Below are 13,148 nucleotides of genomic sequence, written 5' to 3'. Positions count from 1 at the left end.
TTCCTGGGTCACTGACACGGTACCATTGGAACCCCTCTAGATCCATGCTTCCTGGGTCACTGACACCGTACCATTGGAACCCCTCTAGGTCCATGCTTCCTGGGTCACTGACACGTACCATTGGAACCCCTCTAGGTCCATGCTTCTTGGGTCACTGACACTACCATTGGAACCCTTCCAGGTCCATGCTTCCTGGGTCACTGACACTACCACTGGAACCCCTCTAGGTCCATGCTTCCTGGGTCACTGACACCGTACCATTGGAACCCCTCTAGGTCCATGCTTCCTGGGTCACTGACACGGTACCATTGGAACCCCTCTAGGTCCATGCTTCCTGGGTCACTGACACCGTACCATTGGAACCCCTCTAGGTCCATGCTTCTTGGGTCACTGACACTACCATTGGAACCCTTCCAGGTCCATGCTTCCTGGGTCACTGACACTACCACTGGAACCCCTCTAGGTCCATGCTTCCTGGGTCACTGACACCGTACCATTGGAACCCCTCTAGGTCCATGCTTCCTGGGTCACTGACACCATACCATTGGAACCCCTCTAGGTCCATGCTTCCTGGGTCACTGACACCATACCATTGGAACCCCTCTAGGTCCATGCTTCCTGGGTCACTGACACCGTACCATTGGAACCTCTCTAGGTCCATGCTTCCTGGGTCACTGACACTACCATTGGAACCCCTCTAGGTCCATGCTTCCTGGGTCACTGACACCGTACCATTGGAACCCCTCTAGGTCCATGCTTCTTGGGTCACTGACACTACCATTGGAACCCTTCCAGGTCCATGCTTCCTGGGTCACTGACACTACCACTGGAACCCCTCTAGGTCCATGCTTCCTGGGTCACTGACACCGTACCATTGGAACCCCTCTAGGTCCATGCTTCCTGGGTCACTGACACCATACCATTGGAACCCCTCTAGGTCCATGCTTCCTGGGTCACTGACACCATACCATTGGAACCCCTCTAGGTCCATGCTTCCTGGGTCACTGACACCGTACCATTGGAACCTCTCTAGGTCCATGCTTCCTGGGTCACTGACACTACCATTGGAACCCCTCTAGGTCCATGCTTCCTGGGTCACTGACACCGTACCATTGGAACCCCTCTAGGTCCATGTTACTAGGGTCACTGACACCGTACCATTGGAACCCCTCCAGGTCCATGCTTCCTGGGTCACTGACACCATACCATTGGAACCCCTCTAGGTCCATGCTTCCTGGGTCACTGACACTACCATTGGAACCCATCTAGGTCCATGCTTCCTGGTTCACAGACCCCATCCCCCGAAAAACCCTTCAAGGTTACTGTGACCAGGTTTACAGACCCTGTCGTTTTGCTAACGCCTCCACGTCCATGCTGCCAGTCTTACAGACCTTGCCCAGTGCTCACCATATTTAATTTGGGCCATGTCTCCCACGATGAGCTCCGCCACGGGGATCTGCAAGGCCTGCGAGTTGCGGATGACGGAGAAGCGCTGTTCCTGCTCGATGCGGCTCTGGAGCCCACGAAACTGCTTCTCCTTGCTCCAGTCGTTGAAGGCCGTCACCAGCACCACGCAGATGACTGAGAGCAAGATGGCGGCCCCCTCGATCCAGCCAGCCTCGGCCTCGCCGTCGTCCTCCGCTCCGCCTGACCCTTTCCCGCAGCCTGCAAAAAAACAGTGGTGGCATGTAAATTGATGGGAAAAGACAGCATCTTGTGTATGGTGACTACAGATGAGAGCCTACTCTTTGCTTTGATGTATCCATGCAAAACTCAGAATAACCCTAGTCTAAGGCAAATTGTTGGTCTGTGTGGGGTGGCCGCATTGGCCGGTGCTGGATTTCACATTTTTTATGGATGTCGGGGCCGATTCACAGAACTAACTTAAGACAAAATCCTAAACTTACTACTTTTGGTATTCACAGAAGTTAGAATTTTGTCTTAAGTTTGTCTTACGTCTGTCTTAAGACAAACTTAAGACAAAATCCTAACTTCTGTGAATACCAAAAGTAGTAAGTTTAGGATTTTGTCTTAAGTTAGTTCTGTGAATCGGGCCCTTTAACTGTATCTCACTGATGATTGACAGGTGAGGGCTGGACATCATTTAGCCATATGTGTTGTTGGTTGACACTGTCATGTTCTGAGAGATGGCATGTGCAGGCTTCTACACCACATGCTCTACGCCATTTCCAGGAGCCTACACAGGCGCTAGGAGGTGGAACGCCACTGATATCATGTCAGTTCTCAGTTTATTCTAAGAACTAGGGAGAGGATCTAGGCCTTACGGCTAGAGTGGCTAGAGCGGTCGACGTCGAAGCCGGGGAACCGGGTTCGAGTCTTGGCAACGACGCTCAACATCCTGTGATTCTGGGCAAATCACTTAGGGGCATATGTATCAAGCCCTTTTCCCAATCGCAAATGGGCCGAGTCTCAGAATCGGCCCGTTTGCGAACGGGAAAAGACCTTTTGTGATGTTTCATCCCGAAAGGGCATCACAAATTAGAGAATCGCAAAATTTCTGATTCTCTATTTTGTAATTACATTTAAGGAATTGCAAATTGCGATTCCTTAAATGCGATTTAGAAAGCACCTAAGTTGCGTGAATTTGGCATATGAATTCGCAAATTACCACCAACTGACAGTTGTGTGGATTCTGGGCTGTCAACTAACTTGCTGCCATCCTCACAAAGTGCCAGATGTAGATAATCAGCATTTACCGATTCTAAAATACCGAATTATACCGATTCGTTATTTTAGAATCGGTAATTCCTTTGCAGGTATCCAATAGTTAAATTTGACCGAATCTGTAAAATTCGGTGTATTTACCGATTCGGTATTCCCCATTCATTCCTATGGGCCTTAAGGCCCATAGGAATGAATGGGAATTACCGAATTGGTAAATACAGATTCGGTAAAAGGGGGAAAACATTGGATGGTGGTAGAGTGTCACTTTGACACCCTGTTGCACCCCTGAATTGTGTATGGGTGCACATGTGGCACGGCATGTATGTCTGCCACATGGCACTGTTATTGTTTGCATTCATTTGCATTTTTTAGGGTTTTCGAAATTTACCACCAACTTGTAGTTGGTGGTAAATAACTAATCCTAAAATGGGAAACCACTCATTTGAGTGCTCCCCACATATCAGGATTCGGTCATTTACCGATTCCTTAAATTACCAATTCGGTAAATTACCGAATCCTTAATTTAAGCCCCTACATATGGAGAAGTGTGGCTCACTGGTTAGAGGAGGCAGACCCAGAAGCAGAGGTCAGACCCGGGACCAGGGTTCAATTCCCGACGCGGCAGGGTCTTGAGCCCAAATGTCCATGGACTCGATAAGGCTTCAGTGCCTACTTGAATCACCGGTTCACACTCTGCAACTCTGGGCAATAGCTTGCTTAATCTCCACTACGCCCCCCCCGCTGCGGGATGCCTGGCTTTCACCTTGGGGATGCCCAGTACGGGTTATCTCACAGGGAAAAAGCCAGGACGGGTTTCCAAAGCAAGTGACTTGAGACCTTGCGGTGATAAGGCGCTATATAAGAACCTTTGACATTTACATTACATGACATTTACATATGAAAAAGCTAATTCCGGTCCTTAACAACCGAAATTCGGTAATTTCGGCTGTTACCGACCGGAATTAGGCTTCCTACATCTGGCCCTAAGTTCCTGTAATAGGTTTCTTGGTATTGAGGTGTTTGGAATTGCAGCTGCCTCAGAGGCTGCGCCGCTTGATGGAAGGAAAGCCCCACAGATATTAAATGTGTGGAGGGAGCAGGTATTGGCCAATCCATGTCTAGAATAAAACCAATCATGGTCCACCATTACACAGGCTTGTTTCTTACATTTTCCAGAATATCAGTCACTGTGCATAATGTGAAAACTCAAATATTTTTCAGGTGCCACATGTAAAGAGGCGATCAATTAATCAAGATTAATAAAGCACGGCTAATCACCCGATAGGGTATCCAGGCGCTTGTGTAATCAGCGCATGCGTAATTTGTAATAGAAGGTCACATGCATTTGTAAACAGACTATCAGTGGTAATCAGGTCTGTGTATGATGGTGCCCACCTCTCAGCCCCAACCCTTGTACCTTTCTTAGCCCCCCAGCCCTTCCCCTCGGTTTAGTGAGCACCTGCCCTCCTGTTTTCCCATTTGAAGCTCTGGGGTTGGCTGCACCCTGTTATGGTGCTTGTGGAGCATTATGTGTCTGGAATCACACAGTGTGCCAAAGGGCTCGCCGTGCACTTCATTCTGCTGTGGCGAGCCAATGGCTGCTGTTCGTCTGGGGTGGATGTGGAGGAACTGCCGCTGATCAAGCGACTTTGATGCAATTCTGCGAGCACGTGTAAATTACTTCTGATGAGCTGCTGATATGTAGATTGTGAGGGGATATGGGTGTGAAGATGCCACCTGCAAGGCTTGGAGCTGGGGTGTGTGATTGGTGGATCACGAGTGTGTACTTGACCATCTGGTCTCCACTCTCTGCGCAGACCACCTCAACCACCATGTCGTCCATCCACTCCGGGGCACCCACAGACCCCTGCCCCCACCCTCTATTCAACCTTGGATCCAACCAAATCATCACAGAGCTTATCAGCATCCGCAACACCTCCATCTCCACAGCAACCTTTCCAGACAGATGGACAAATGCTGAGGTCAAACTGCTACTAAAGAAACCCTTGGCCACCAACCAGCGACCTAACAAATTACTGTCAGATCTCCCTGCTCCTAGGCCTGGGTGTAGCTTGCGTAGTTTTGCTAGGTGGAACTCTCCAAAGTTACAAATAAACTCAGCAAGGTTCCACCAGTGGCGGAGTGCAGTGCGAATTGCAGTTTGTGCTGGTATTCCTGTCGCTCGGGTAAAAATTTTACCCGAGCGGCAGCTCGCGCTGGTGAGCTTACAGTTTGCGATCGCAAACTTACCGTTCACGATCGCGAGTAGGAAAAAAACCCTGCTACACATCGCAAAGCTGAGTTTTCTGCATTCCACAAATTCCCCGGAGTGTGGTGTGCAGAAAACTCTGCAAACTCCGCGAACGGAGCGACGTTCACTGCCCAGACCTACTCCCCTAACTGTCCAAGTACTAAAGAAAGCCCTCAACCAACAGCTCATTGAATACATGGAACTCAACCACCTTCTCAAAGCCTCACAATCTGGATTCTGTGTCACTTAAAGCATTGGGACCACGCTGATCGCCACCACAGATGACATCGGAACTCTCCTCGACTACAGAGAAACCGTGGCCCAGATCTTCCTCGACCTCTCTGCTGCGTTCGGCACCATCTCCCACCATTCCCTCATCGGCAGACTCCACAACGCTGGCATACAGCAACACGCCCTGAAGTGGACCACTTCCTCCCTCTCAGGACGCACACAGAGCATCCAACTGTCTCCCTTCACCTCTGCACCCAAAGACATCACATATGGCGTACCCCAAGGATCATCCCTCAGCACCACCCTGTTTAAAATCGACATGACCCCCTTGCAGCTGTCGTCAGATCCCACAGCTTCAACATAATTCCCTATGCCAATGACACTCAACTCATCGTCTTCCTCACTGAGGACCCCACTGACGCCAAAGGCAACTTCTGCAGCGCCGTGACGAATGTAACCGTACAGATGGAAGACTGATGCCTCAAACTCAACTCTGACAAAACGGAAGAACTGATCTGCAGGAAAAACACCCTGCATGGGACAACAGCTGGTGGTTAGAAGACCAACACCCACACCGACAGACTAACACCCACACCGAGAGACCACGCTTGCAACCTCGGCATCACCCTCGACAGCCAATTGACCATGAAGCGACAAGTCAACGAAGTCACTTCCTCCTGCATCCGTTCTCTCTGCATGCTCCAAATAATTTTCAGATGGATCCCAATCAACACCTGGAACTCCTTCACGTAGGGCCTCGTTATCCGCCACCTCGACTACAACAACACCCTCTATGCCAGAATAGCCACCCTCCTCCTCAAAAGACTCCAGACCATACATAACATCGCAGCCAAACTCATCCTGGACAAACCTAAATTGACCCGCATCACCCCCCACCTCAGATACTTCCACTGGCTCTCCGACCAGAAGAGTTTACAGTTCAAGATCCTCACACACACCTACAACGCTCTACATCAACCATCGACTGAACTTCCACCTACCTGCAAGACACATAGGCTCCGCCTCACTCGCCCTAGCATTCACCGCCGCATCCATCGCAGCGGGGGCCGCTCCTTCTCCTACATTGCTGCCAAAAACCTGTAACAACCTACCCTCCACCTCAAACAGCACCCTCGCTGACGGACTTCAGAAGGAAGCTCCAGACCTGGCTGTTTGACGAAGATATGGCACCCTCAGCGCCCAAATACCCCTAGGGGTGACAGTGCTTCGCTCTACAAACGCTATTGAGCGATAGTTCAAGGGGTTGTAGAGTAATATAGGAGCTCTGGTGTGTAAATGATGTTTCCAGGGCCGTAGAGTTAGTTTGGAGCTGTAGAGTGTGATTGATGATTTCACTGGTTGTACAGTGAGCGAACGCAGTGGAATGATTGATTGTTTCATCGCGCTGTAGAGTAAATGTGGAGCTGTTTTGTGTGCTTGATGAGTCCAGTGGTAGTACAGGAAGCTTGAAGCTGAGGTGTGTAATTGATTGTTCCAGGGGTATAGAGTGAGCTTCAAGCTGTGATCTGTCATTGATGGTTCTAGGTCTTGTAGAGTGAACTTGGAGCTGCAGTAAGTGATTGATGGTTTCATTCTCTGTTCAGTAAGCTTTGAGCTGTGGTGTGTAATTGATGGCTCCAATGATTGTAAAGGGAGAACAGAGCTGTGGTGTGTGATTGATGACTCCAATGATTGTAAAGGGAGAACAGTGCTGTGGTGTGTGATTGGTGGCTCCAATGATTGTAAAGGGAGAACAGAGCTATGGTGTGTGATTGATGGCTCCAATGATTGTAAAGGGAGAACAGAGCTGTGGTGTGTGATTGATGGCTCCAATGATTGTAAAGGGAGAACAGAGCTGTGGTGTGTGATTGATGACTCCAATGATTGTAAAGGGAGAACAGTGCTGTGGTGTGTGATTGGTGGCTCCAATGATTGTAAAGGGAGAACAGAGCTATGGTGTGTGATTGATGGCTCCAATGATTGTAAAGGGAGAACAGAGCTGTGGTGTGTGATTGATGACTCCAATGATTGTAAAGGGAGAACAGAGCTGTGGTGTGTGATTGATGGCTCCAATGATTGTAAAGGGAGAACAGAGCTGTGGTGTGTGATTGATGACTCCAATGATTATAAAGGGAGAACAGTGCTGTGGTGTGTGATTGGTGGCTCCAATGATTGTAAAGGGAGAACAGAGCTATGGTGTGTGATTGATGACTCCAATGATTGTAAAGGGAGAACAGAGCTGTGGTGTGTGATTGATGACTCCAATGATTGTAAAGGGAGAACAGAGCTGTGGTGTGTGATTGATGGCTCCAATGATTGTAAAGGGAGAACAGAGCTGTGGTGTGTGATTGATGGCTCCAATGATTGTAAAGGGAGAACAGTGCTGTGGCGTGTGCTTGATGACTCCAATGATTGTAAAGGGAGAACAGAGCTGTGGTGTGTGATTGATGGCTCCAATGATTGTAAAGGGAGAACAGAGCTGTGGTGTGTGATTGATGACTCCAATGATTGTAAAGGGAGAACAGAGCTGTGGTGTGTGATTGATGGCTCCAATGATTGTAAAGGGAGAACAGAGCTGGGGTGTGTGATTGATGACTCCAATGATTGTAAAGGGAGAACAGTGCTGTGGTGTGTGATTGGTGGCTCCAATGATTGTAAAGGGAGAACAGAGCTGTGGTGTGTGATTGATGACTCCAATGATTGTAAAGGGAGAACAGAGCTGTGGTGTGTGATTGATGACTCCAATGATTGTAAAGGGAGAACAGTGCTGTGGTGTGTGATTGGTGGCTCCAATGATTGTAAAGGGAGAACAGAGCTGTGGTGTGTGATTGATGACTCCAATGATTGTAAAGGGAGAACAGTGCTGTGGTGTGTGATTGGTGGCTCCAATGATTGTAAAGGGAGAACAGAGCTGTGGTGTGTGATTGATGGCTCCAATGATTGTAAAGGGAGAACAGAGCTGTGGTGTGTGATTGATGGCTCCAATGATTGTAAAGGGAGAACAGAGCTGTGGTGTGTGATTGATGACTCCAATGATTGTAAAGGGAGAACAGAGCTGTGGTGTGTGATTGATGGCTCCAATGATTGTAAAGGGAGAACAGAGCTATGGTGTGTGATTGATGACTCCAATGATTGTAAAGGGAGAACAGAGCTGTGGTGTGTGATTGATGGCTCCAATGATTGTAAAGGGAGAACAGAGCTGTGGTGTGTGATTGATGACTCCAATGATTGTAAAGGGAGAACAGAGCTGTGGTGTGTGATTGATGGCTCCAATGATTGTAAAGGGAGAACAGTGCTGTGGTGTGTGATTGATGGCTCCAATGATTGTAAAGGGAGAACAGAGCTGTGGTGTGTGATTGATGGCTCCAATGATTGTAAAGCGAGCTCAGAGCTGTGGTGTGTGATTGATTGTTTCAAGCATTGTACAGTAACTTTGAAGCTGGGTGTGTGGTTGATTGCTCCATGGGTGTGTAGAGTGAGCTTGGAGCTGTGATTTGTGATTGATTGTTCTACGTGTTGTAGAGAGAATTTGGAGCTGCGGTGTGTAAATGATGGTTTCAGTCTCTATTCACTGAGCTTGGAGCTGCAGTGTGTGATTGATGGTTCCAGTGGTTGAAAAACGAGCTCGGAGCTGTGATTTGTAATTGATGGTTCTAGGTGTTTTAGGGTGAACTTGGAGCTGCAGTAGGTAATTGACGGTTTCATTCTCTGTTAAGTGAGCTTCAAGCTGTGATTTGTAATTGATGGCTCCAATGATTGTAAAGGGAGAACAGAGCTGTGGTGTGTGATTGATGGCTCCAATGATTGTAAAGGGAGAACAGAGCTGTGGTGTGTGATTGATGACTCCAATGATTGTAAAGGGAGAACAGAGCTGTGGTGTGTGATTGATGGCTCCAATGATTGTAAAGGGAGAACAGTGCTGTGGTGTGTGATTGATGACTCCAATGATTGTAAAGGGAGAACAGTGCTGTGGTGTGTGATTGGTGGCTCCATGATTGTAAAGGGAGAACAGAGCTGTGGTGTGTGATTGATGGCTCCAATGATTGTACAGGGAGAACAGAGCTGTGGTGTGTGATTGATGGCTCCAATGATTGTAAAGGGAGAACAGAGCTGTGGTGTGTGGTTGATGGCTCCAATGATTGTAAAGGGAGAACAGAGCTGTGGTGTGTGATTGATGGCTCCAATGATTGTAAAGGGAGAACAGAGCTGTGGTGTGTGATTGATGGCTCCAATGATTGTAAAGGGAGAACAGAGGTGGTGTGTGATTGATGGCTCCAATGATTGTAAAGGGAGAACAGAGCTGTGGTGTGTGATTGATGACTCCAATGATTGTAAAGGGAGAACAGTGCTGTGGTGTGTGATTGGTGGCTCCAATGATTGTAAAGGGAGAACAGAGCTGTGGTGTGTGATTGATGGCTCCAATGATTGTAAAGGGAGAACAGAGCTGTGGTGTGTGATTGATGGCTCCAATGATTGTAAAGGGAGAACAGAGCTGTGGTGTGTGATTGATGACTCCAATGATTGTAAAGGGAGAACAGAGCTGTGGTGTGTGATTGATGTCTCCAATGATTGTAAAGGGAGAACAGAGCTGTGGTGTGTGATTGATGACTCCAATGATTGTAAAGGGAGAACCGAGCTGTGGTGTGTGATTGATGGCTCCAATGATTGTAAAGGGAGAACAGAGCTGTGGTGTGTGATTGATGGCTCCTGTGGTGTGTGATTGATGGCTCCAATGATTGTAATGGGAGAACAGAGCTGTGGTGTGTGATTGATGACTCCAATGATTGTAAAGGGAGAACAGAGCAGTGGTGTGTGATTGATGACTCCAATGATTGTAAAGGGAGAACAGAGCTGTGGTGTGTGATTGATGACTACAATGATTGTAAAGGGAGAACAGAGCTGTGGTGTGTGATTGATGGCTCCAATGATTGTAAAGGGAGAACAGAGCTGTGGTGTGTGATTGGTGGCTCCAATGATTGTAAAGGGAGAACAGAGCTGTGGTGTGTGATTGATGGCTCCAATGATTGTAAAGGGAGAACAGAGCTGTGGTGTGCGATTGATGACTCCAATGATTGTAAAGGGAGAACAGAGCTGTGGTGTGCGATTGATGGCTCCAATGATTGTAAAGGGAGAACAGAGCTGTGGTGTGCGATTGATGACTCCAATGATTGTAAAGGGAGAACAGAGCTGTGGTGTGTGATTGATGACTCCAATGATTGTAAAGGGAGAACAGTGCTGTGGTGTGTGATTGGTGGCTCCAATGATTGTAAAGGGAGAACAGAGCTGTGGTGTGTGATTGATGGCTCCAATGATTGTAAAGGGAGAACAGTGCTGTGGTGTGTGATTGATGACTCCAATGATATTAAAGGGAGAACAGAGCTGTGGTGTGTGATTGATGACTCCAATGATTGTAAAGGGAGAACAGTGCTGTGGTGTGTGATTGGTGGCTCCAATTATTGTAAAGGGAGAACAGAGCTATGGTGTGTGATTGATGGCTCCAATGATTGTAAAGGGAGAACAGAGCTGTGGTGTGTGATTGATGGCTCCAATGATTGTAAAGGGAGAACAGAGCTGTGGTGTGTGATTGATGACTCCAATGATTGTAAAGGGAGAACAGAGCTGTGGTGTGTGATTGATGGCTCCAATGATTGTAAAGGGAGAACAGAGCTGTGGTGTGTGATTGATGGCTCCAATGATTGTAAAGGGAGAACAGAGCTGTGGTGTGTGATTGGTTGTTCTAGGTGTTGTAGAGTGAACTTCGATCTGTGGTGGGTGATTGATTGTTTCATTCTCTGTTCAGTGAGCTTGGTGTCGTGGTGTGTAATTGATTGTTCCAGGGGTGTAGCGTGAGCTTGGAGCTGTGATTTGTGATTGATTGTTCTACGTGTTGTAGAGAGAATTTGGAGCTGCGGTGTATAAATGATGGTTTCAGTCTCTATTCACTGAGCTTGGAGCTGCAGTGTGTGATTGATAGTTCCAGGGGTTGAAAAGCGAGCTCAGAGCTGTGGTGTGTGATTGATTGTTTCAAGCATTGTACAGTAACTTTGAAGCTGGGTGTGTGGTTGATTGCTCCATGGGTGTGTAGAGTGAGCTTGGAGCTGTGATTTGTGATTGATTGTTCTACGTGTTGTAGAGAGAACTTGGAGCTGCGGTGTGTAAATGATGGTTTCAGTCTCTATTCACTGAGCTTGGAGCTGCAGTGTGTGATTGATGGTTCCAGAGGTTGAAAAACGAGCTCGGAGCTGTGATTTGTAAGTGATGGTTCTAGGTGTTGTAGGGTGAACTTGGAGCTGCAGTAGGTAATTGACGGTTTCATTCTCTGTTCAGTGAGCTTCAAGCTGTGATTTGTAATTGATGGCTCCAATGATTGTAAAGGGAGAACAGAGCTGTGGTGTGTGATTGATGACTCCAATGATTGTACAGGGAGAACAGAGCTGTGGTGTGTGATTGATGGCTCCAATGATTGTAAAGGGAGAACAGAGCTGTGGTGTGTGATTGATGGCTCCAATGATTGTAAAGGGAGAACAGAGCTGTGGTGTGTGATTGATGGCTCCAATGATTGTAAAGGGAGAACAGAGCTGTGGTGTGTGATTGATGACTCCAATGATTGTAAAGGGAGAACAGAGCTGTGGTGTGTGATTGATGTCTCCAATGATTGTAAAGGGAGAACCGAGCTGTGGTGTGTGATTGATGGCTCCAATGATTGTAAAGGGAGAACAGAGCTGTGGTGTGTGATTGATGGCTCCTGTGGTGTGTGATTGATGGCTCCAATGATTGTAAAGGGAGAACAGAGCTGTGGTGTGTGATTGATGACTCCAATGATTGTAAAGGGAGAACAGAGCTGTGGTGTGCGATTGATGACTCCAATGATTGTAAAGGGAGAACAGAGCTGTGGTGTGCGATTGATGGCTCCAATGATTGTAAAGGGAGAACAGAGCTGTGGTGTGCGATTGATGACTCCAATGATTGTAAAGGGAGAACAGAGCTGTGGTGTGTGATTGATGACTCCAATGATTGTAAAGGGAGAACAGTGCTGTGGTGTGTGATTGGTGGCTCCAATGATTGTAAAGGGAGAACAGAGCTGTGGTGTGTGATTGATGGCTCCAATGATTGTAAAGGGAGAACAGTGCTGTGGTGTGTGATTGATGACTCCAATGATATTAAAGGGAGAACAGAGCTGTGGTGTGTGATTGATGACTCCAATGATTGTAAAGGGAGAACAGTGCTGTGGTGTGTGATTGGTGGCTCCAATTATTGTAAAGGGAGAACAGAGCTATGGTGTGTGATTGATGGCTCCAATGATTGTAAAGGGAGAACAGAGCTGTGGTGTGTGATTGATGGCTCCAATGATTGTAAAGGGAGAACAGAGCTGTCGTGTGTGATTGATGACTCCAATGATTGTAAAGGGAGAACAGAGCTGTGGTGTGTGATTGATGGCTCCAGTGATTGTAAAGGGAGAACAGAGCTGTGGTGTGTGATTGATGGCTCCAATGATTGTAAAGGGAGAACAGAGCTGTGGTGTGTGATTGGTTGTTCTAGGTGTTGTAGAGTGAACTTCGATCTGTGGTGGGTGATTGATTGTTTCATTCTCTGTTCAGTGAGCTTGGTGTCGTGGTGTGTAATTGATTGTTCCAGGGGTGTAGCGTGAGCTTGGAGCTGTGATTTGTGATTGATTGTTCTACGTGTTGTAGAGAGAATTTGGAGCTGCGGTGTGTAAATGATGGTTTCAGTCTCTATTCACTGAGCTTGGAGCTGCAGTGTGTGATTGATAGTTCCAGAGGTTGAAAAGTGAGCTCAGAGCTGTGGTGTGTGATTGATTGTTTCAAGCATTGTACAGTAACTTTGAAGCTGGGTGTGTGGTTGATTGCTCCATGGGTGTGTAGAGTGAGCTTGGAGCTGTGATTTGTGATTGATTGTTCTACGTGTTGTAGAGAGAACTTGGAGCTGCGGTGTGTAAATGATGGTTTCAGTCTCTATTCAC

At 47.6% G+C, this 13,148-nt stretch overlaps 1 protein-coding gene across 1 annotated transcript in view; it reads right to left on the bottom strand.

Annotated features, from left to right (window-relative positions):
* The window catches only part of ATP2B3 (ATPase plasma membrane Ca2+ transporting 3), a 633,319-nt gene that overhangs the window by 232,865 nt on the left and 387,306 nt on the right, over positions 1-13,148 (bottom strand). The window contains exon 5 of the mRNA XM_078664571.1: positions 1,408-1,665. Coding sequence (XP_078520697.1) covers positions 1,408-1,665 — 258 coding nt within the window. The remainder of the gene's footprint in view (positions 1-1,407; positions 1,666-13,148) is intronic.

The sequence above is a fragment of the Lissotriton helveticus genome, chromosome 10 (genome assembly GCF_964261635.1).
Source record: "Lissotriton helveticus chromosome 10, aLisHel1.1, whole genome shotgun sequence".
Taxonomy (NCBI): domain Eukaryota; kingdom Metazoa; phylum Chordata; class Amphibia; order Caudata; family Salamandridae; genus Lissotriton; species Lissotriton helveticus.
Note: the sequence above shows the minus strand (reverse complement) of the source record. Positions and strands in the feature narration are given on the sequence as shown.